This window comes from Solea senegalensis, linkage group LG13 (assembly GCF_019176455.1).
Source record: "Solea senegalensis isolate Sse05_10M linkage group LG13, IFAPA_SoseM_1, whole genome shotgun sequence".
NCBI lineage: Eukaryota > Metazoa > Chordata > Actinopteri > Pleuronectiformes > Soleidae > Solea > Solea senegalensis.
Genome location: NC_058033.1, coordinates 20367854 through 20392170, shown reverse-complemented (window position 1 = coordinate 20392170; position 24317 = coordinate 20367854). Strand labels below are relative to the sequence as shown.

The window sequence follows — 24317 nt, the reverse complement described above, 5'->3', positions numbered from 1 at the left end:
TATTATTATTGTTGTTATTACGAGAGCAACTAAGCAACAATGAAGCTTTCCTTCCTGTCGTTCAGTTCTTTGTTCTCATTTTTCCATTCCTTCATCGCTCCCTTTTGCTTAACATGATCAACAACAGTTGAAAAAAAAGTGGTTTATTACCAGTCTTGCTAAAGAGTGCGCACACACACACACACACACACACTCACACCCTCCCCCTTCCTCTCCTCCAGGCCCAAATGCATTCCTCTTCAACAGGCTGCCAAGTTGAAGAAGGCACATGACACAAGCTGATTGAGCTCACTATTTAGTTTGCTGTTTACACAAGGGTTCCTGGATTATGCTTCTGGGTTTCAATTCAGTTTATGTTTTAACAACAGTTCACTTTATAAGGACCAGTGACTTTTTATTTTGGGACCCAAGCAGGGGTGGGGATTAGCCAGAAAATGATCCATAACTGAACCCCATTGCTGCTTAATCCACCTCATTATTTCTGCAAACCTCTTAAATGACTCCGTGCTCAGGGCCTTTAATTGTGCACTTTGTAATGTTTACTCCGCAGAGCACTGAGGGCCAAGTGAAGATGTTTGGGAAATGCTGCCAGCTTCGTCCGACGGGCGGCAGCAGCAGTTCCCTGGACAGCTCCTCCTCCTGCACCTCTGAAACCAAGGACACCAAGGAGCAGGGTCTCCGCTACCAGGTAACACAGAGACTCTGTTCTAACCCAAACACATGTTTTTTGTAGTATGTACTGTACATACTACATATCACTTCAATAAACATTAAATTGCTGATTTTACTCTCTTCTACAGGGTTCGAGGTGTTCTTCTGATGTGGTCATGTTGGGGGAAATGATGTTTGGCTCTGTTGCCATGAGCTACAAAGGCTCCACATTAAAAATCCACCAAATCAGGCAAGAAAAATATAGAGGCTGACTTATTTTTCCATTTGTGTAGAGATTTTTGACACTTTGTCCAATGATTTCTATTGACATGTATGTATGACAAGTTTTTTTAAAAAAAGGGGAACCAGACAAAACAAAAAAGTTGTAAATCAATGTGGTTGCAGAAGAGAGAAATGAATTGTGCACAAACAAACAAGAGAACATGAAGTGAGCATGCATACTCATGATCTTTGTTCCCGTGATCATGTCATATCAGATCACCGCCTCAGTTAATGCTGAGTAAGGTCTTCACGGCTAGGACTGGAGGAAGTGTGTACGGCAGCCTCAACACGTAAGCACACACATTCTACCACACGCAAACTCTCCGCTCTTTCCATCTCTTTCAGTTATTGTGGTTATTATATCGCTGTCTGTCTGTTTCTTGTGTTTGTATGATACAAGCGCATCATACCATACTGGGTACATGCTAACTTTTAATGTGGGTTTTATGTTAAATCTCATGCAGGTTACAGGACAGCCTGGAGTTTATTGGACAGGACAGCAACACACTAAAGCCCGATCAAAACACTGGACCCAACAGTCTCTTAGGGAACATAGGTAAGCCAGTTACTTACAGGTGGATGGCTTTTTTCTCTGTGCATATAATATTTTTGACCTATGACGACACACTCATCTTATTTGAATACAAACCGGACTGGAAAAACTGCTCAGAGCTCACTCTTTCTTAGCATTTCCCCCCTGTGAATAGTGCAAAACCCGTCACAGTGGCGTTGCAAAAACAAACTTTCTCAGCAAACCGCACACTCTTCCGTGTGCTTCTTCTTTGAAGCTCTATGGCTTTCTGTGTCACATGTGGTTAGCTTTTGAGGTACAGTCTAGACCGATGTTTAGACCTGCTGGCAAACTTCCTTTTTGTGTATTTCCTCAATCGTCCTCACAGAAAAGACACAAATGATCATTTTGAGATGTACGGCCCCCATCACCATTTATTTGTTTGATAAACTGTGTTTTCTGTGAGCGATACCGACCTTCTTGTTTGTCTGTTTTGTTTTCTGAACCACATTATGGGTGTTGTTATCATCCCAGACTAGCCCCTGTACGCTTTACTACAAGGTGGCTACATGACAGGAGGTTGCCACTTTTTCTTCTTACTCATTCACTAACAATGGTTCATGTATGTTTTTTTTTGTCCTTTCTCTCCCCCCCTCTGCTTTGCTTTCATGTTTTTTTGTTTGTGCCGCACAGGATTTTCTCAGCTCTGCAGCCCTCGCCGGGCCTTCTCTGAACAGGGCCCTCTGCGCCTGATCAAGAGCGCATCTTTCTTTTCAGGTTTGCGCTTACAGCTGGCCATGACTTACGCATGTGCCAGTCGTGTTTGTGTGGTTTTGTGTGTGTAGGCTGTAGTTGCAGTTGTAGTATTCTGCCAGTTGCTGCATGTTTGGGTGGTGATCTTTGCACTCTTAGCTGTAACTGTAGTTGAAGCATGCAACGCCACAGCACATCTGCAAGAACCTTGAGCAAGATAATGGCTGCAGGAATAATATTTCGTAAGTTCTTCAGAAACGGAATAAAATCCTCCCTCATTTTTGTACATATGCCAAACTTCCACCTAATTCCAAGCTGTTTATTCTAATGGCAGTGTCAGAAAGACGACCTCACTTGACACCAATAAAGCGTTCTCAAATAAATCATTAATACGTCTGCCCGTGTTGTCTGACCCAAGCTTGCAGGTGTGTTTCCACACACGAGTGTGCATGAGTGATCACTGGTGACTTGTATCTGTAGTTGGGGTCATAGGTGTTTTTGTAGTTCTTTTGCTATGTTCTTCCTTCTTTACTCGGTTTGTTGTTTTTTGGCAGTGTGTGAGTCAACGTAAGTGCATCGTAATTATCTACCATAGCAGGACCAATTCACAAAAAAGCAGTTTAATTGGCTTTTTGGTAATCCTGTAAAACATCAAAGACAAGGTTTATTTATATCATGAGAGCAAGTTCTCATTCAGAATAAAGTAACACAGATAACTTGGCAGTAGTTAAAAGAACTGATCTCTTCTATTTTTTTTTAGCTTTTGTAAGTATTTAAAATTGTAATATTTAATTTTTATGTATATGTACATATATATATTTATGTATTTGTAAAATGTGAATATAGTAAGTTTGCAAACATTTGTCCTCAATTGGACTAATCATTATTTGTATTTATGTCCATAAATTAGTACGATATGCATTTCTTTTACAGACAGTATTGTTTTGAATGTTTTAGTTATTTATCATAACTGAAAAGTGAAATGAATTGAATTCACACATTTACGTCGTTTGTAGTTTTTTCTTTGTAGTAACAAGAGCGAGCCGTGATTCTGTCGCTTCACTTCTGTGACTCTGACCAGTTTTTAAAGCAACTTTCCTCGACTAAAATAGCATCTTTGAGCGCAGCGGTCAAATAAATTTACCAGAATTGCCATGTGCTAATCTTAGAACTTTTCTTGGGTAGGCAGTATATGGTGCAGAGAGGGGTTCTTTTTTATATATATATATGTGTATATGTGTGTATATGTGTGTATATATATATATATATATATGTGTGTATATATAAATATATGTATATATAAATATATGTATATGTGTATGTGTATGTGTAAAAGAACCCCTCTCTGCACCATATACTGCCTACCCACAATTCTTTTTAGGGCACCCTTAGGTTGGCATGGCATGTTGGTGTGTCATCTATGTAATGTTGTTATCGTACCCTTTTAGCACTGCTCATTGATCATCTCAAAAATAAGTATTCTTTCAGTTCTTTTTGAGATGAATGTTGCATTTGTGGTGTGTACACCTCTGCTATGAGAATCTTAGAGATTTTTACACCAAAGTGTTGACAGGAAGAAAGTTTTGTTGGAGATAGTGACTTTGTCAACAGCCTGTTACAGCAGGAGTGAGCCTCTTGCTTTCTTGTGACATTTCCTTCTTTTCGTCTTGCAAAAAAAGGGTGCACTAACACCACGAGACTCAATCAGTGTCAGCCATTTTACAGTCAAATTTAGTCTTAGTGCCAGATTTGCTTTGAATAAGCCGTCATGTATTCGCTGCCACGTTAAATGACAGTAGCAAGAGGAAAAACATTACTCCTGGATCCCCTATTTTTGGGGGGGACATCATGGGATGTTTTATGCTGGGGATGCAAAGAATCCACTATTCTCTGTATTTGTTTGTGCTTGTGTCAGTGATAAGAGCATCATCAGCATGCCTGGTGCTCCGTTTTGCTGATCACACTTCTCACGGGTTGTTGTTTTTTGTCTCTTTTCTTTATCTCTCATTTCTGTCATTTTATATTTCCTTTTATATTTAACCCAACCCTTCAATCTCTCTCTCTCTCTGTCCATCTTCTTTGTTACTTTCTCCAGGACACAGTCACCCCATGGACATGCCGGGGCGGGGGCTGTACGACGAGCGGGACAGCGGCATCGCCAGGTCGGGTAAGTTAATGAGACTAGGAGCCAAAGCCGGGATTGACCTACACTCATCATCACAGATTTCAGTCCCCTCAGTCGAACTCTGGATTGGGTTTACATTTATTCCTGTCAAGGACAAAGATGTCAAGGAACAAAGAAGGTCTAGTCTGGGCCATTATTGCAATTTACTGTATATAGTGTCCCAAAAAGCATTCTCTGTGGTATGCACACTTTTCCATTCATTTAAAATGACCCACTGGTTCACACCCACTCATGGCTGATTGGGGGTGTATATGGAGGGAGAAAGGAGAGAAATGTGGGATAAGAGAGAGAGAGAGAAATGTCCCTGACTCCAAAGGGTTGATGTATTTTGTCCTAGAACCAGATAGAAAGATGATGCATGGGAGGAACAGAGTTTGGCTGTGTGTTATCCTGCCTGGAAAGTCCACACTACCTTGTTGTGCAATGGAAACTGAACCCTAACAGCCCCCCATCACCCCCACCACCATGGCATGATTGGTACGACCGGAATTGTGGTTTCTGCTCAATCCGGGGTCACACACACAGAGGGTTATTTATACATATATATATATATAGCAGCTTTATAAAACTCGCTGCTTTTTAAATGAGTGGCTAATTTAAGCTCTCTCCTCCCTTCTCTCTCCACTTCCTCATTGCAGTTGGGCTGGAGAGCTCTTTATCTCTTTCTGACATACAAGCACACATAAGTCCATGTCTCCCACCCACCCACCCTCCTTTTACTACAGTCCTCCTGTTAGGTGTAATTCTTTTTTTTTCCCACACACTTACTCCATGAGGTTGATTTATGTCTCTGTCATGTGCACACATACATAGAAGATCACACACCGTCTAAATGGTTATAACGACTGCTCCGTGCTGTAAATAACCTTGTGATCGAGGCCTGCAATGCGTGTCTGTGTGTGTGTGTGTGTGCGTGCGTGTGTGTGGTTTGTCATTACCATGCCAGCCTGGTGTAAAGCCAAGTTGTCCAAGAACGGCAGCATGTGACTGTCAGCACACTGTCTGATATTAGATCTCACATTAAAGGTGTCCAGTAATCGTGTGTGTGTCTGGGAGAGAGATGGTGATGTGCAATGTGTTCAATAACAATACACACACCTTTCCTGCCCCCAATTTCTGCTCTCCTCGTCCTTATTGCTCCTCTCTTATCGCCTCCTCTCCTCTTTTGTCCCCTCAGCTTCTCTGAGTAGCCTGCTGATCACTCCTTTCCCATCTCCTGGCTCCTCCCTGACGAGCAGCTGCGCATCCAGCTACCAGCGCCGATGGCTCCGCAGCCAAACCACCAGCCTGGAGAATGGCGTATTTCCTCGATGGTGAGGCGAAAAACAACCATAACATAAAGTATCAAGAAGCATACTAAACTCACTTATTATTACACATAGACCAGTCTTTGTTTCGCTGTTACAAATAAGACATAAGTACTTAATAATAATGATCATTTAATTATGTATCCTCTTGTCTGATACTTGCACACAAGATCTTCTTCACACCTTCTCACATACGCGCAGAGACTGATCATTCAAGATCTTTGTTGTGAGAGGATTTCCTCAGTATCAAGCAGGCAGTGCTGTGTGCTAACAGACACACACACACACACACAACACTTGCACATTGTAAATATAGCTGTCACACTCTTGTGTGCTCTAATCCTCCAGGCACTCGGATCAGTAAAAACAGCAAAAGATTAAGAGTTTCCTAATATATTTTAATTCTTAGTTTTATTTAAGACCGTATGGTAGGTGAGATACCAGGATTAATAGAGCAATAATTCAGAATCCTATACCAAGTAGATTTATGGAAGTTAAGGCAACATTGCAGCCCTTGTTTTAGGCCTGTGTCTCCGTCTCTGTGCCTCGTCCCACTCAGGTCAGTAGAGGAGAGCTTCAACATGTCCGACGAAAGCGGGGGACCCAGCCTCGGCGTGGCTCGCAAGAAGAAGATCGCCATCGGGGTCATCTTCACGTTGTCCCCCAATCTGGAGGAGAACAACCGCTTCCAGGATTTCTTTTTCTCCCACTTCCCGCTCTTTGAAAGCCACATGAACAAACTGAAGAGTGCCATTGAACAGGTGAATGAATACGCTTTAATGATGTAACACCTTTCACAACTCACGTACAGGGTGCTAGACTACTTACGTTCCCTCTTGACTTTGCTTTTTTGTTTCTTTGATATAATTATTAATGAAAACTTGAAGATAAACCTGTCAAGGAAATCCATTTAGCAGTGAGATTATAAATGGAAACCGAATCCAAACTCTACACCCCATTGTTGCCCTTTGTAATGAGCGGAGTTGCTGTCAGATGGACTGGTCAATGGTCATACCTTGTATATCTTTGGCTTTGTTTACTGCTGTTTGTTGTTGGCACTGTCAGAGGTCTGGATGACTTCCAGTTGTACCCTTCACATTCCGTTTTGCACCCCCGTCAGTGTCCCCTTAGGTTACAAATCCACTGCCCCCGCCTTTCTCGTAACCCTGTTTGTCCATTCCAGTGCCAAATATCTCAAAGCTAAGTTGTTTGTCTACTCTGTCACTCTCAAGGCCATGAAGATGAGCCGCCGGTCAGCTGATTCCAGCCAGAGGGCCTTGTTCTACAGCCGAATGGTGGAAGGACTCAACGACTTCAGGTTGGACAACAACTCACTTTGACACATTGTTTTTTCACCTAAAACTACACTTAGAAGTGTTTTTGTCTGCTAATATCAGATATCACAAACTCAAAATTGTCCCCACTGACCAAAGAAGAAGTCATTTAGTACATTTTTACCAACAAAATCTCACTTTTAAACATCATATTTACTGTACACCATGTTTACTGTAGTGTCTCCACACTACAAACACAGACATATCTGGTATACTATGTAATCTGTCCTTGCTGAGCATCGTGAGACTTCACTCAACTGTTCAGCTGTGCCTGGATTTTGTTTATTGATCGTGGTGGAAAGAAACGGGCAGATGCATGACCTGTAACGCGTTGTTCCGTCCAGAAGATGTTTCCCACTGTTCGTAATCCCACGTAATCCTGTGTTGTTTATATAATGGTGCTAATATTTCACCGGCTTCAATGACCTGACAAGTATTTTACACATGTCACTCATTCCAAGTGTACTTTGTTGGGCAAGTGGTTTTCCAGCAGTCTGTCAAGCAGCCAGTAAACAATGTTCATGTCAGTTTTTTGCTGCTGCTTATAAGAAACAAGACAAGCGAGCAAGTTGTGCAATCCTGCCTCAGCGACTGATGCAGTTGTTGAGTGCTAAGTTGTTGCAGCACTGAATAATTCATGTGTTAATTGTTTTGCATCAAAATGCAAAATAAATCAGGTATGTAAAAGAAATAATTAGATGCATGCTAATAAAAATATAGTGGGTTATATAAAGCAGGATCAGGAGCAAACCATTAATGCAACATTGTCACACTGCAGTGCATGCTGGGAGCGCTTATATTGGGGCTTTGGTTGTCTGTCGGGAGGCTTGTTGGCCAGGCTTTCAGATATTCCCAGTTAAACCTCTGCACAACATGACCTTGTATATACAGAAGACGTTTGACTTTTTTTAACCAACACAATTTCCAGGAATCATTAAATCTTTCTGTGTGTTGACATATAAATGGAAGTCGTAAAATGCGTGCTGCATTATGGTGACGCGTGCATGCCAGTGCTGCTTAATGTGTATGCATACACCTACCTGTTGTCACACACACACCTATTTATTGTGTGTGTGTGCATACACGCCTGTCTCCACCACTACTGCTACTTGCCATTAATGTTATTGGCTCGCACTTGCATGTCTGAGGTCCCCTCACTGCTGCAGTCATATGCCTGTTGGCAGTCGGCCACGGCAACCCAAGCCTCCCGAGTGGCAACCCTATCTGCTGCAGCCACTGGCCACAAGCACCAGAATAGTAAATATTATATGAGTGCCAGCGGGACGGACGCAATGGCACGGGATAGAAACAAAATAAAAAAAATCTCACCTTCACACAGCGGCTAAATATAAGTGTAGCCCACTATCCACCTTTGCCATTCGAGGAGTATTAATTTCATGGAACACTTACAGAAGGAAGACGAGTGTTTTGACGTAAATGCAGGGCAGGCACACACACACACACACACGTACTTGTGCATGCTGCCAAAGATAAGCCGCACACACTCTGCAGAGGCATGCATAAAATTCTGAGAACCTTTCATCATTCAACATCCTTTAAAAGTCATACTCGTCTATGTTGGGGTGCAAGCAGGCAAGGATAAAAACCCATTTTAACCATAAAGGTATCAGTTTGGATTATAATCCTGTTTTTTTCCACACTGCTGTTTAGTTTCATGTAGTATGTGCTGAGATTAGTAGAATATTTTATCAAATTGAACTTCTTAAATTGCCAGAAAAAGCACAGTAAACTGCACATTTCTATCACATTTCTATGCCCTTTAGACCTCACACGTACGTACAGTACGTAGCGCTGGCTTGGTCTCAGACATCTGCCAACCAAAGGTGGGGGGGCGGGGCTTTCAATAAATTAATCGACACCAGTCACAGATAAGTCGGCTCATTGATAACATGGAAGGGAATAAAGCTTTATTAGCTGATCTGACAATGACACTGGGTCATCTTTGCTCAGGTGTAAAGAGATGTGACTGTGACTGTGACGCAGTTTGTTTGTGTTGAGTTACAAGTGACATGGATAGCGTTCTGGAGTACTACTGACAGGGATTTGTCGATTCTCATTTGAATCAATCAAACAGAGTTGCTCAATGCAATAGTGTATTTGTCATTTATTGGTGTGCTAGATAAGCGTTTGCTCACTCCTTGGATAGAGGAAGCAAAACTGTTTTGTTAGCCTAGGGGGCCATCAAAGGAAATCAAACATTAAACCAAACTGAGGAGCGGTAGTTTTGTTTTTAGGAGACGAAGAGACTGGTGTTGGGGAATGTTTAGTGTTGCAACACTAAACACACAAAACAACACACCTAAATTATTTTTTTCCCACCTTTATGTTAACCTGTTTTAACCTCTTCTGCACAAAAAGAGACAAAGATGTTTTAGTTTCACAACAGAATTATCTGTCCTTTTATCGCCTGCAGTTGCCATTAAAGTGAAATCAGTCGTGGTAAACAGGCCATTTATATTTCTTATCAGTAATGTTGTGACAGCTTACCTGGGACAAACGCAGCTGGGTGCGTTGGACTGGCTGTGCGAGTTTTCAGAGCATTTCGCTTGTGATGTGAATTCACTTTTATAGGTTTGTTGCGGGAATAAGAATAGTGTTTTCAGCAGCGGAATCCAGCAGTTGTAAACTCCACATTACAGCTCAGACTTAAAAAACGCCTGATTCTCGACATTCCTCAGGCTGCAGAGATTCCCCTCTGCCCCTTGTGTGTGTCAAAGCTTGGCTCCTGGCCGAGACATGCTCACCAACACTCCCCACGTTCCATGGAAACTCCACTCCTTCTGAATGGACAAATGCCCATGTTGAGCCACACAGATACGCACACACTGTACAGAACGACAGACGGGGTTATGTGAGTGTGTGCACAAGAGGACACGCCACAAACACACACACACACACACACACACACACACACACACACACACACACACACACAGGGTCTCCCATGGCCTTAGTGCAGACAGCAAAGCTCTGTTAACTGAGCTCTCTTTTGTTTACCCCAAGAGACAATAACACTTCTGTTCCTTCTCTGTCTGTTTTCTCTCCCCTTCCCTTTTCATTCGCACTCTCCATGCCCCCTGTCCTCCTCCTTTCGTCGCACCCTCCCTCGCTGTACCTCATCTCCAGGATGACCATCTGTGACCTTTACACCATGCCCCGGGTGGCCGAGCCCGTCTGGTTGACGATGATGTCTGGCGCGTCGGAGAAGAACCAGCTCTGCGGCCAGTTCATGCGCGAGCTCTCCCTGCTGATGGAGCAGGCCTCCAAGAACCAGTTGAGTGTCGACAAGTTCAGGGTCATTTATTCTGTCATTATCACATATGTAACCAATCCAATGATAAGTGAACGCTTTGATCTCAAAGCCAAAACCTGTCGGGAAAGCAGGAGGGAGGATGGCGTTAAGACATTTTACACATAGTCATAGTCTCTCTGCATCTTGTGTTGACTTGTACACACACTATTCATTTTCTCACCCCCCCCCATACACGTTCTATGGACTCTCTCTCCCTTTCTTAAACACACTTTGGGTTTATTTGTCTGCGGTCCCTGCCAGTCTCTACTGACTTATTGTTGCAGTCACAAAGCCGCGTCAAATGTATGAATTGGTAGCAAAGCCTTTTATTGAGCATTGTGCGCATATATATGAAGTAGAACTGTTTTAAACGGCAATCGGTTATTTTAATAATTGTTATTTCAACTGTGGCGATTAATCCTCTATCTTTTACAAGCTTTCATACGGGTCTATTAAATCTGCTAAATAAGATCAGGATTGAGCTTTTATTTGTGCTCATGTTAACAGTTAAAAACTGTTAAGGGGAACCCTGTGTTCACCGTTCTTGTTCCATTTGAGGCACAGATAGCCCGACACACGTTTCCTTGACAACACGCGCAGAGAGTTTTGATCTTGATTTCTTGATATTTATTAAGCAATAACCTCCGGTTTTCATGGAAAACGAAAACAAAAAACAATCCAAGCAATATATGCGACCAACAAAGGGGCGATCCGATACATTCAGCTGCGTTTGCTTTGTAGGCCTTCCAATAAAAGAACTTTCCCCTCCTTATAGAGGCATTCTCGCATGGCCTGGTCACACCTTTTTCACGGGTGAGACAGGACTCAATCACCAAAATACATAAATGATGACGATAATGATAAATAATTTCCACCATACTCAAATATAGTTATTTTAGAAATATTCTAAACAAAAAACCTCTAAATGGCTCCAACAAAAACCGTTTCCTTGGAAACCGGTGGTGTTTCTCTTTCAGTATCACTGCACAGCTTTAGTCACAGTTTCTACCACCATGGGTTGTGATGACTCAACCCTCAAACGCTCCTATGTGCAATTAGCTGTGTAGCACTGCGTCTCCATGGCAACTGGTGTTGCTCTATCACTGGAGTTCTGGAGTCCGGTGTCTTTTGTAAGGCGTCCCATCCGATCGGTATTCCCATGACTGATGGCGGTGGTTTTGATGATGGCAGCAGTCACAGCTGTGTCCCCTTTTTAAAAAGTCATTGTACTCGTCTGCCCTGATAGAGTTGAGTCATAAGACAGGAAGGGAAGTAGACACTTGTGGTCGAGTGAAGGAAGCGAGTCACACTTTGAACAGTATGTGTATGTGCGCGTGGTGTTGACTTCAACAAGAAAAAGGCAAAACCGATGTAGTAAGAGAACATCTGACCCAACCAGACAAGGTCAGAGGGGATAGAGTAACCAGGAGGCAGGAAGAATGTTTGTTTCTTGACTTTTTAGATCCTAACTCTTAACCAATCCATGTTCTATAATTCCAGGTTCCTCCCCGCTTTATTGACGGCCATCCTCACCAATCATCTGGCTTGGGTCCCCACCGTCATGCCTAATGGGCAGCCACCGATCAAGATCTTCCTCGAGAAGCACTCCTCGCAGAGCGTCAACATGCTGGCAAAGACACACCCCTACAACCCTCTGTGGGCACAGCTAGGTGAGAGAGTCCTCACACATGTGTGTTCTGTTAATTAACCTGGCTGCAGGGTAAATTGAACACAACAACAGTGTTTGATCTCCGAATTAAACAAAGTTGGAGCTCATCCTAAATTGCCATCGTTGATAAATGATGCATCAAGACGACCATCTCTATGTGCAACTAAAATAATTTTTAATTCTGTATTTATTTATTTTTAAAAGTGTAACAGGTGTGTTGCAGTAGAAAATTAAAATAAAAGCAGTTTTTCCTTGTGCATGAATTGCTTTAGTTGAGTTTTAAGTGGCGCGTGTAGCAAGTAAAATTCCATTAACTACATAGAGGTCTTTATAGAGTAGGTTCACCTCAAATAACACCGGCAACCACTGAGAAAGTGATTCAATGCTGACATCTAGTGTTTGACACTGAGAACTGCAGGCACTGGGTTTTTTAAGAGGAAAGAAATGATGTATGTATATTTCATTTTTAATGATCTCTCCCATTTATATCTGTCTTACCCAACAGAGATGTCATATTTGGTGCAACTTTGTCATACAAACAAAATCAAAAGTGACCTGTTACAGTGACCAAAAGCATCTTAAATGGACCTTTCTGTCTGTCCTTGTGTGTAGGGGACCTGTACGGGGCCATCGGGTCACCGGTGCGGTTGTCCCGGACCGTGGTGGTGGGCCGCAGACAGGAGCTTGTCCAGAGACTCCTCTACGTCCTCACATACTTCATCCGCTGCTCGGAGCTCCTGGAGACGCACATGCTGGACAGCGCCGAGGACGAGGCCATCGTGATGCCCGGCTCTCTCATCACAACCTCGCTCAGGAAAGGAGAGGTGGAGGAGTCGGACTACGTTCTCGTGACCGTCCACAAACCCAGCGGGGACTACTTGTCCCAGGGGGCGCGCAGCTGTCAGACGGAGGCAGAGGACAGTAGCTATCCCTCAGACAACAGCCTCCAGAGCAGCACGTATGCAGACAGCGAGGCGGGGAACGGTGCCGGGGACACGCCCAACGAGGAAGATGAGGACGAGGAAGACGAGGAAGACGAGGAGGAGGAGGAGGAGGACAGCAGCGAGAGTCAAGGGTCCAGGAGCAGCGTTCTTCAGACGGGACACAGTCCGGGCTCAGTTGCTGTTATCGGGACTGTGGATGCTAAACTGGGGGAGCTGCACGTCGAGTCCAGCAGCCCAATGGGCACCGATGCGCGACTGGAAGTCGCGTTGCCCGTTGGCTCCGCCTCCCCCAGGAAGCAGTCCTGTGTGCTGGATGCGGAGACCAAAGGTGACATGAGACCAACAAGTCCGTCCCCGACTCCCAGCACCGAGTGTAAGAACTCTGGGACGGAGGACGCAGGAATGAGAAATCCTCCCACCAACGTGCTCGCTCCTTGGCCTTCGGGAATCCCTATAGAGAAAAAGCCCCCGGACAAGAACCCAACCGCAATGGTGCCGGTACCAGTGGTACCTGGGAAAAACCTGTTGGGCCTCATGTCTTTGACTCAAGCAGAGGAGGAGCCAGCGACGAAAGTCACTTTCCTCATAGGAGACTCCATGTCTCCTGACTCGGACACAGAGTGCCGCAGACGCAAGATGGAGGAGGAGATTAGGAAGCACAAGAAACACCTAAAGGACAAACATCTGTTTAAACAGCAGCAGCAGCAGCAGCAGCTGATGCATCAGCAGCAAGAAAAGCAGCAGCAGCAGCATCATCCTGGGCAAAATTGTCAGAGAGGAGCAGACTTGAAAGGCGTCAGTGCATCAGAGGACCAAACCAAACCGACCAAGGTGACTCCAGCCCTGCAGCGGGTCTCCAGTAAATTACCCCAGTGGAACCCAAAGTGTATAGATGATTTTGACGAGTATTTCAACCTGGACAACCCCGTGGAGACGAGGACAATAGACGATGTGGCCAGACAACGGGAAGCCAGCACATTGGACAGCATGCGCAAAGACTTGCTGGACCCTTCAGGAGGTCCTCAGTCTGGCGACCTGGCAGGTCACAGCTTCCGGGGTGGCAGAAGGGTTCAGGGTTTGGGACTCTGTTTGGGTTCCGACAGTGGACAGGTCAGGTCAATTAGAAAGGGAGACACTTTGTCGGATGTCCAGAGGAGATGCAGGTGTGGTTCTACGGACTCGTCCGACACCTGCTGCTGTCGGGGCTGTTCTGCGGAGCGGGACAAGGGTCTCGTGTTGTCACTCCCGCTTCCACAGGATGGAAACGGCAACGGCAAAGAGGACCAAAAGCGCAAGGTCGTCCCCGTCGGCGACTGGGAGATACCACGCAACGAGAGCTCAGACAGCGCGCTAGGGGACAGCGAGAGCGAGGAGGCGGAGGAATGGCAGGAGGAAGTGCTGGTGCCCTTCCCTGGGTGAGTCAAGGAGCCATAGTCGTGACATTAAGCACACAAACCTCTGTGGAACCAAATGGCACCAGTTTAAAAAATCATAATGTATTAATCCTGTTTGCATTGTGTGTTGTCAGTTGTGTCAGGGCAGTTAGAGCGATTCAGATTCACGTGATGCTCAGACAAGTGCTGATCCAACTCTGACTGAACACAGAGAGAGGCGTGTTCCTGTCAGCACATGACAGGACAGGGAATGTTGGTTGTTTAATTATAGAAAGTAGGGTTGTCACTGGGTTAAAAATGGTAATTATAGGGGATCAACAGTAGAAATTGTCCATTATAGGAGAGCAAAGCATCATGGGGAAACTCCCAAAACTTGGACAGCTGACTGGATGTTGTATTCTGTCAAAAACAACTGCCATTTGTTTTGATTTCCAGGTCAAAGTTGGTGGAGAACTACTCGAAGCCAAGCATAGCCAATTTCGGCCGGTCTCTGTTTGGAGGCTACTGCCCCACCTATGTGCCAGACTTTGTACTGCATGGGATGCCCAGTGACGAAAAGCTTCGGCAAAGCCTCATGGCTGATTTAACCCACGCCGTTCAGGTAAAACATGTAGTACGATACAGAATTGGTTTGGCGTCTGTTGCATGTGTCGCATTCATGCATAACTGTCTGTCTGTCTGTCTGTCTGTCTGTCTGTGTCTCCTGCAGCATCCTGTGTTGGACGAGCCCATAGCGGAGGCCGTCTGCATTGTGGCAGACACGGACAAGTGGACTGTGCAGGTGGTCAGCAGTCAGAGGCGAGCAACGGACGTCAACAAGCTCGGACAGGACGTCCTGGTGTCCAACCTGGTCTCCAGCTTATTACAGTCCACTCACCAGCTCTACAAACTCAACCTTTCTCCCAACTTTGTACGTTTCATCTTCATCTGTCCACTTATTATCAGTATAGTTGTCAGTTTTCTTGATTGTTCGCTCTCTCTTCTACCTCTTTCAGTGTATAATGCACCTTGAGGACCGCCTGCAGGAAATCTACTTCAAGAGTAAGATGCTTGCTGAGTATTTAAAGGGCCAGACCAGAGTCCGTGTAAAGGAACTGGGCATGGTTTTAGGGTAAGTCAACTTATTTATACCTCCACTTCAAACAATTAGTTTTATTTGCACACACGACAATTTGCACTGTGAATTTCACTCACTCATTCTTTTCACACACTAGAAGTGAACACACACACACACCAGGTGCAAGTGCAGTGGTCAGCACTTATCTGCACCTGTGGAGCAATGGGAGGTAGGGTATTAAGAGTTAACTTTCAGTCAGTATCAGCTGAATCTTTAGAATAGGAAGTACAAATTTATCCTGTGCTGTGTTTGAAATCAAAACAAATCTAAATTTGTAACTTTAATACATTTTATAGGAAGATTTGTAGACTTGTCAGAAGTGGAGTCCCAAATGTTGCACCTGTCTCGCACAGTAGACTGTCATACATTAAGTGTTTTTGCTGGTAAACAAAGGCACCATTAAAGGTCCAGTGTGTTGCATTATGGAGGGCTGAATTGGCTGACATTGTATGTTTGTATAATATCTTAAAAATAGAAATGATTTGTCTTTTTTGAGCCTTGAGAAGTAGCTCTTATAATTGAGTGTGCGTTTCATGTTTTTGAAGCGGAAACTAAAACTCACGACTCGATTAAAGAACAAAAACATCACACCTTTCTGGTTTTAAAAGCACGTTCACAGACATCACCTGCAACCAGGCACCTCTTTTATGATACCTCTCAATGGGAATAAAATGACATCATGTTCTGTTGAAGAAGACCTGAAACAAGATATTGAGACTTTCACTCCTTAGGCAAATGTTTACTAATGTCATAAATCATTGTCCTTTTGTTTGTTCTTGAAATGAAGCCCTTAAATCTCGCTCTCTTGTGTCTGCAGGATCGAGTCCAGTGACCTCCCTCTGTTAGCGGCGGTGGCCAGCACTCACTCCCCGTACGTGGCTCAGATCCTACTATGATCCTACTAAGAGACGGTGAGTTCCAAAGCGAGCCAGGAGGAAATCACACACGCCTGGCAGATGTTGCTGTCGCTTTGCTCCTCCAGACGTACATGTACATGCTCTGCAGCTCATGCAGCTCACGCTCCACGCGGCTCCCTGCCTTCTGTGCGGAGGAATCAGTGGGAGGGATGTTTGAGTGGTTGATGAACGCCTTCATGGACAACAGCAGCCAGAATCGTCCACTCACTCCCACTGCAGTGCTGATGTTGCACCACAGTGGGAGGCACGGAGTGAGGACTGACCTTCTCTTGTTGTTTGAATGTGTTTTTCTTTTTTTTTTTTTGTAAAAAGGGACTTTTATTTTTGGACACAAAAGCCAAAGACTTAATATAAAACTTTTACGATATCTACAGTACATTAACGATGAATGTCCCTCTTCTGTACAATCTTAAACTCAATGGAGTTTAAATGTAACAGATGGACATTTTTAAACTTCGATCGGACGTCAATTACGGCGTTTTGTCTTCATGTTTTTTTTTTTTGTTTACAAGCCAAGTTTCCCCCTGCGATATCTCAACAGATCTGTTTTTCTAATGCACACCTGGTGATTTTTGAAATGGCTTAAAGTGGCTTTGACATTCTTAGCATAGGTACAGCTCTACCTCAGATCTCCACATGGGTCGTGGGTTGACAGACTCGTGTACGGCCGCCGCGCAGAAAAGTGCGAGGTTATGTTTTTAAGTTATGTTTAATCAGAGGGAATGTCAGTGTCGACCTGTGTGCAGACTCAATGCTGTGTGCTCTTTGGGGGGAAAAAGGGAAAGGGCTGAAGACGGTTTCCTTTCTACTGTGGGCGGAAAAGAGCTCGTAGTAGTGTGCATCTACAGTACGTCGTCTATATTTTAAAAATGAAAATGCTGAAATATTTTCACACTTTTATAGCTTTTTGCCACCTTCATAAGATGTTTACAGCTGCTGCAGAGAGAGAGAGAGGAAGGACACGTGGGGGGGAACACAGTAGTAGGCCTTATAGTGGACATGTATGTATCATCTAACACTACTGTATTTTCATATACATTTCTATGACGGTTACACCCGCAGGAAAAAAAGACTATAGCAGCAGATATGTACTTTTTTTTGTTTTTCCATACACGCACGGTGCGATGTGTAAAATTAAGAATGTTGCTGTCGCTGTTTTTGTTGATTTTTTTATTCTCTCTTTGGCCTAAAGTGGATCCTGCAGCAATGCCAATTATTCCTCGTAATACCTTTTATGTCATCTGATGACACCATTGGTAATTCATTCGTCTTTTCTTTGCTTGGTTATTGAGACTGCATCATTTATAAAGAGCCCATCCATACTGTACTTTTACCACTTTGCCACTTTTTCCACTCCTCACTGCAAAGTGACGTTCATTGCAGAGGGAAATGCTCAGATCTTCAGTCGGTTGTACTTAAGAGACTGAAATGTGGCTCAGGTTTGTGCGTTTGTTTGTTTTGTAGACGTTCGCTGACCCAGAGTCACACAGAGAAGTGGAAGTGATGGTCGTTGGCACCCTGAACATAACAGTAACCCAAGTCTTAATGGGGAGAAGTAGCATAAATGTTCTGGAGAGCTCGATTTTGCTGGTAAAATTGATTATATTCATGCTTTTGTCAACTATTTTTGTCGGCCTATGTTTTCTTTTTTTTTCTTTCTACATTTTCTTTAAAAGGTATGAATTTATATCTGCTCCCCCTCTTCTATGTCTTTGTATATGAATAAATTATTTAGTTGCTATGTTTTAACGGTTCAAACTTGTAAACTGTACATACTCCATTTTTTCCCATGTGTTTGTACAGAAATGTCTTTTAGGAATTGTCTCCTCAAAACTTATTTTCTTTTCCCAATTTTATGGGAATGTTGTGCAATAAAAAAGATGCCCGTGGTGAGAATTTAGGTGCGTCTGGGATTGTTTTTATGTCACAGAATCAAAGAGGCATGTGGTATATTCATGATATTGAAGTAAAAAGAACATGGGGAATGTTGAAACTGGCATCGATACTGTCATTTTGGCTTTATGGCTTGAGTAGGTCAAAAATAAACAGATATTCCCCCAATAAAACCAGTTTAAATGTGGCTTATCAATAACGTATCACTAAAAATGTCAACAACATTTTCAAAAATGAGTTATTAGACATTATTTTATTGTAATTTAGGTTATCTTTCTTCCCACTTTTGGGCATATGGCCCAAAGTTTGGCAAACACTTATTATGTAAATTACATGAAAATAAGTCTGAAAACCAAAGATCCAAGAGCTTTAGTTCTGCTTAAACTATACATACATGCAGTTGTGTTGTTGTGGAGGCGTTGTTACATTAAAGGGACATTACAAACACACGTTCAGTTAAAACCTCTGCTACTCCAGTCTCTAATTTCCTCACATCTCAGATTAGCAGCTGTGGTTTATTCCTCTTTTCCCACAAACACTGAATACACTTTACCACGACTGTGTAATTGTCACGTGTGGATTTTGAGTTTGCAACAACAATCTGCAAAATAGGAAATCTTATTTTCCCCTCTTCACATTTTTAATTGTTACACACCGAATTATAAAAACTCTTTATTGTAGAAGGAAACTGTACAGAAATAGCACTTTATTTAGATTGGTCTAGAGGTGGTCGAAGCATCTGGATCACACCTCGTTTAATTCACCTTTTTCAAATTTACCACACTGACTGAAACCTTGGCTGCGACACCGCCCCCACTCCACCTCCTGGCGGCAGGAGGGAGAAAGCAAAACAAGCACGCACGCACGCACACACACACACACTGATCGCTGTTATGCAATACAATGAAGGAGTGTCCTCCAGCAGACTGAGAGCAGAAAATATGAATGTGTCTCCTCATGTCAGCCAGGACATCGCTGCACTCCCTCTCTTCATTAAAAAAAACACACAACAAAGCTATTTAAACACGTTTGCTGTTAAAGTTAAATGTTATTTGTCGAACTGGGGGGGTTTTCATGTTGGATCTCCTACTAAAAACAGAACAGAGTTGATTTTAATTGCACAATCACGCTAATTATTCCGCATGTCGAGCTGCAGTCGTTTATGTTTGCAATGTCAGAAGTCTGTCTGTGGTGCGTTTAAGTGCTCTCAAGGAAGTGCGGACCACAGAGTTACACTTAGCAGAGTAAAAACATAAATCAGTTTAAAAAGTACAAACATGTATACAAAATACAAATAAACTGAAATATTCTACTCTACGTAAAAGTACCAGTATTTTTTCATACAAATTTACTTAAGTACAAGTAAAAGCACTGGTCTAAACATGTAAAAGTGAAAAAAGTAGCTTGTTTAAAGTGTACACAGAGTCAAAATGACTTGGTTTTCTTTCTTGTGTCGTGCATAAAGGACAAGCGGACTCAAATCTCACATGAGTTGTCTTTAATTAAAGGCAAACCTTCACAAATGCAGTACTGACAAAATAAAATATGTAAACACACAGTCAACATGGGTCAAAGGTCACAAATGTCGCTCACCCAGGGACTTCAATTAGCGTGAATTCACTTGTCGATCATCAGCGGTGAAAAGTAATGAATTACTGTAATTGAGTAGGTTTTTTTATGAACTTTTTAAAATTTGTAATTTTACTTTTTCTCAAGTGTGCTTTTTAGGAAGTAGTGCGTTTTAAATCACATCCGTTACGGAGTAAAAAAAAAAAAAGAGTCTAATAGTGAAATGTCTCACGTTTCCGACAGCACCTGAACGCAGCGTCGTCATGTCGGGGCAGACAGATGTCGTCAACTCTCTGGTCTCTAAGGTCTGAAGAGGAGGAGGAGGAACCATCGAAATCTCAACTCCTGGAACCGACTGATTGACTGACGGTAGCTGCTGCTGCTGCTGCTGCTGCGGAGCTGGATATTTACTTTACCCAAAGATGTACACAGGTCGGGGCAGGAGGACTCACTCTTTTAACGACCTGTCACACTATTTAGCGGCAGCGCAGTAGCTGAAAGTTTAGTTTTCTCCCTCTGTTTCTCCCGGAGAAGAAGTAGAAGGAGCTCCAGATCCGTTCGATCCGTGTTGGACTGAACTCCCAACATCCATGCTCGGCCCGGCGAGGACGGGAACTACGGGGGATGTGATTTTTTCTTGTTGTTCAGTTTTTAAGAGCAGCGACGAGGGGAAAGTGAGCTCTCAAACTCCCCTCATGGTTTACAGCTAAAGTCGCGAGGTGTGTTTGAGCCGAAGTTATGAAAATGACCGGAGCCATGGAAACTTCTTTCAAACTGGCTTTGAAGAAACCGCCCTCCCTGCGGACCGCAGAGGTAAACAAATCTAACGTCTCTTCATTTAGCATCACTCGGCTAATGTTTGCTAATGAATTGTAGTTTTAGGAAAAAGTGCTCTTTGCCCTCGCTGGCACATTGTGTGTGACAATAATCCGACCACTAGCCTTATTCTGAATGAACCATGGTTCGGATTACGTTTGTCAATATAATATTCCTTTCATATTCCAATTTACGCGTCGCAGGGCAAAGTTCCACTGGGTGTTATTATCTGATTAATAGGAATCTCTAATGCTGAGGATTCTCTTCAGATTAAGAATAATAACACAGATTCAGATTGTGTATTTCAAATACAATATTCCATTCATACTTTCTTTTTACATGATGCAGATTATTGTCCATTAGGACATTATAATCGGATTAAGATGTCCACATAATGACATTTAGATACTCCAATTGCATTAATCAGATTATTGCAAACATTTTTTTATGGAATAAGGAATCCAGAAAAAATAAAATAACAATCAGTTTATAATGTACTGTCTCATTCCTGTATTGTCTTAATAGGATTCAATCAATCACTAAATCAGACTTAATGTACTCAAAATGCTTATTTGTATACATATCAAAAAATAAATAAATGCAAACCATAAAATGTGGAAAAATAGCACTAATACTTGCCATGAAATGTTAAAAAAAAACAATAGTTTATTGGATTATGAACCAATTGGAAAGTATTGCAAAGTTTTGTCCCTCTATGAATGGAATGAAACGTATGAATGAAAGATTAATCTGGGAGGAGCCATGACATAAACATAAACTGTATTTGTAGGCTGTAAATGAAAGTAAACTTCCATTGTCTTGTACATGCTGTGTGACATGCTTCCTTAATAATCTCTGATGAGATTGACATAAATACTTACATACTTACAGCTCCTTTTTAAGATGACTTGTTTGAGTAGTCTGTGGTTGTGCTGTTCTCAGCTCCTCTGGCTCCTCTGACTGTTCTTCCGGAGGTGAGGACTATAAACACTAGAATCCAAATATTGCTGTCCATGTAAACACAGTCAATGAAGGAAATTGGGCGGTGGAGAAGTGGACCGCTCTGGTTCTCATGAAGGTTCTCATGAAGGTCCCTATTAACACAACTTGAACCCTCTTATGACTTGGATTTATGGCTGTAGAATTGTCCAAAACATGCTCAGTGAGTGAGTTCTGCTCCTTTTTTCCAAGATAACGTTCACTTTTCATATCTGGAAGTTATTCAACCAGGGAAAACATGGCTGTCAGATCATAGTCACTTGACAAGAAGCTTATTTGATGAAACCTACACTTTCTTAAGGGTATGTTTTGTCACGTTTTCCTCACTTTTCCTGCTGCAAACTAAAGTTTGTAAACCTCTCCCTGTCCTCCAACAAAGAAAAAACGTCTGATTTTAGCTCGCAGGGTTCATTTGTTATGTTTCCGTCACTTAATAAATGTGAACAAAGGATTTCTATCACCAAAAGCAACAAGCAACGGATCAAGAAATCCTGTGCTGTGATGTAAAATCAGATTTTTATATTATATTCTTATATTATAGAATTAAGCAGGTGTACATTTAATTAGGTGAGCCTTCTTGTTGGGCCAAAATGTGCTTTTGTAACATCAGTGCTGTCATTGTGTCATCCACAGCAAACACAACGTCACAGCTTTCCGTCACTGGGTTTATATACCCGAAGCCAAGGAGATGGTGTGTGTGTGTGTGTGTGTAAACTTGGGCCTGAATGAGTCCAGTTAAATTTAATCACTGCTGCTTTCACATCACTCCTCACAACCTCCGCCCTCCCGACATGAAGCGGTGGAAACACAGCTGGCTTGTCATTTCTGTAGTTTCACTCTCTTCATTCCCAAAAATAGCTCACGTCGTACTCTCCCTTCCATGTTTCGACTGCCGGTTATAGTTTCTGAAGTGCAAGCGCTTTTCCGAGGCGCCACCAGATACAAAACAAACACGCAGCAAAAACTGTCGGGCCTTTTAGGTTTTCAGCTTTGAACGATGCTTTTGAGTTGGTCTTTTTCATCAGCGTCTGTGATTTGGTTGTAATCATGTGATTGTAGCACACAGATATTTAGCCTGACTGCAGCCACAGCTCTGCCGTGGATGCTGCTTATTCTTCCTCCTCTGTCCCCCCCCCCGCTCAGAGTTGAATGCAACGTTGATACAGCAGAGGTCAAAACGGGTTAAATGTTTCCCTGCAGTTATCCATGACTCATGAATATTGGTAACGCTGCTCTCACTGGGAGTTAGGTAGCGGACTATCGCATACTGATAGACCACATTATTGAAGACGCCCTCAGACAACCGGAACGCCACGCACATGCCTCGTCAGATCAACTCTGACTCACCCTTTTACTTCAGTGTGAGGGGGGAGTATAGATGCAAGATCTCCCCAAATCCTCTCGGAACGATGGAAACAAAACATAAACTTGACCTTTTTTCCAAATTCTCATTGCAACAGACAACTTTTGTGTCCCAGTGGTTCCTGTTTGGTCTGTTGGTGCATTTCAAAGCACATTTGAGGTACCGTTATGGCTCAACTACGCGGTTTAACTGGATTACTAGAGTGAAGCGCGTTCACCTCTGCGACTCTAGGTCAGCTCGTTAGTAGCAGGCGGTTTCTGGTTTAGATGCTAAGACTTCCTACCATCCACGAATCTCCCCTGAGTCCAAAGAAATGGACCAGTCTGGATTTCACCATGCTTCTTTTGCCATTGTCTTCTTCTTCTGTTAATTCTGGATTAAAGTGTATAGCAGACGTATTAAGTTATTTCAGGATAAATCTAAAGAGTGTTGTAATATTTTTTAATAGTTTTATAATGTCGTTAACACAAACATTAGCATACATTGGTGTAGGAATATTTATTTCTAATATAACGAGGACAATAATAGTCTCTCAACTGGATCTGGATCCTGCAGCCCAGGAGTCACGGGTACCTGTGTTTCAGGAAATTCAAATGTGTGAAGGATTTTCAGTCAAATCCTGTCTTTTTTCTATTTTCCCACACTCGTTGCAAGGCTTTTTACTTTATAATGTCAGCTTTTTTTCATGAATGGGAGCTGGAGGTGAGTGTGTCTCCAGTGCAGATGTTCAGCTCTCTCCTCCACCACAGGTTTTATGCCCAATCTCCTGTTCCAAGGGTTTTCTGTCTGGCTCTCTTTCAACCCTCCTATACCTTTCTCAGTGCCATCCAGACGCTACACGGTGGTAGCTGGTGATTTATGGTGTTTCTCGCAGCCCCCGGTACATTTCGGACATTTATGAGAATTCCGACCATCGCGAAGCCACAAGCTCTCGGTGGAAGAAGTGAAAGAGAGGAAGAGAAACGCAGACTTCTGTGGTGACGAGTCACTTTTTTTTTTTATGCCGTATGGGGAAAACAGAAGGAGCTGGAGACCTGTGTGTGGTCGCTGGTGTGTTCTTGTAATGAATGCAAAGAGGCACATTTCAAAAGAGACTGTGTGTGTGTGTGTGTGTGTCTTGCAGCACGAGTTGCCAATGAGCGTGGTTTGCTGAATGCTGACGCAGCTCAGCCGATCACAGTCAAAGGATTATACTGTTGGTGTATTTTTCTTCCAAGTTTGTGCCAAATGCCCTGGTTGTCTGGTTGTCTGGTTGTCTGGTTGTGTTCTCTGTACCATCTGCACACAGAGGTGTCGGGTC

General features: G+C 43.1%; 2 protein-coding genes across 6 annotated transcripts in view; both read left to right on the top strand.

The window, feature by feature from the left end:
• fnip1 (folliculin interacting protein 1) overlaps window positions 1–18277 on the top strand; it is a 28923-nt gene extending 10646 nt beyond the window's left edge. Inside the window, exons 3-18 of one of the 2 annotated variants that reach the window (XM_044041914.1) lie at window positions 551–688; window positions 801–901; window positions 1149–1223; window positions 1398–1489; window positions 2138–2221; window positions 4293–4364; window positions 5560–5695; window positions 6249–6450; window positions 6922–7007; window positions 10171–10317; window positions 11837–12006; window positions 12618–14364; window positions 14779–14944; window positions 15053–15253; window positions 15339–15454; window positions 16278–18277. In XM_044041914.1, coding sequence (XP_043897849.1) covers window positions 551–688; window positions 801–901; window positions 1149–1223; window positions 1398–1489; window positions 2138–2221; window positions 4293–4364; window positions 5560–5695; window positions 6249–6450; window positions 6922–7007; window positions 10171–10317; window positions 11837–12006; window positions 12618–14364; window positions 14779–14944; window positions 15053–15253; window positions 15339–15454; window positions 16278–16356 — 3612 coding nt within the window. In that variant the 3' untranslated portion in view covers window positions 16357–18277. The remainder of the gene's footprint in view (window positions 1–550; window positions 689–800; window positions 902–1148; window positions 1224–1397; window positions 1490–2137; window positions 2222–4292; window positions 4365–5559; window positions 5696–6248; window positions 6451–6921; window positions 7008–10170; window positions 10318–11836; window positions 12007–12617; window positions 14365–14778; window positions 14945–15052; window positions 15254–15338; window positions 15455–16277) is intronic. The other variant, XM_044041915.1, reaches the window with a different exon arrangement.
• A 1823-nt stretch (window positions 18278–20100) lies between these two features.
• rapgef6 (Rap guanine nucleotide exchange factor (GEF) 6) overlaps window positions 20101–24317 on the top strand; it is a 103518-nt gene continuing 99301 nt past the window's right edge. For all 4 annotated transcript variants that reach the window (XM_044042993.1, XM_044042989.1, XM_044042990.1 and 1 more), the window contains exon 1: window positions 20101–20652. In XM_044042993.1, coding sequence (XP_043898928.1) covers window positions 20578–20652 — 75 coding nt within the window. In that variant the 5' untranslated portion in view covers window positions 20101–20577. The remainder of the gene's footprint in view (window positions 20653–24317) is intronic.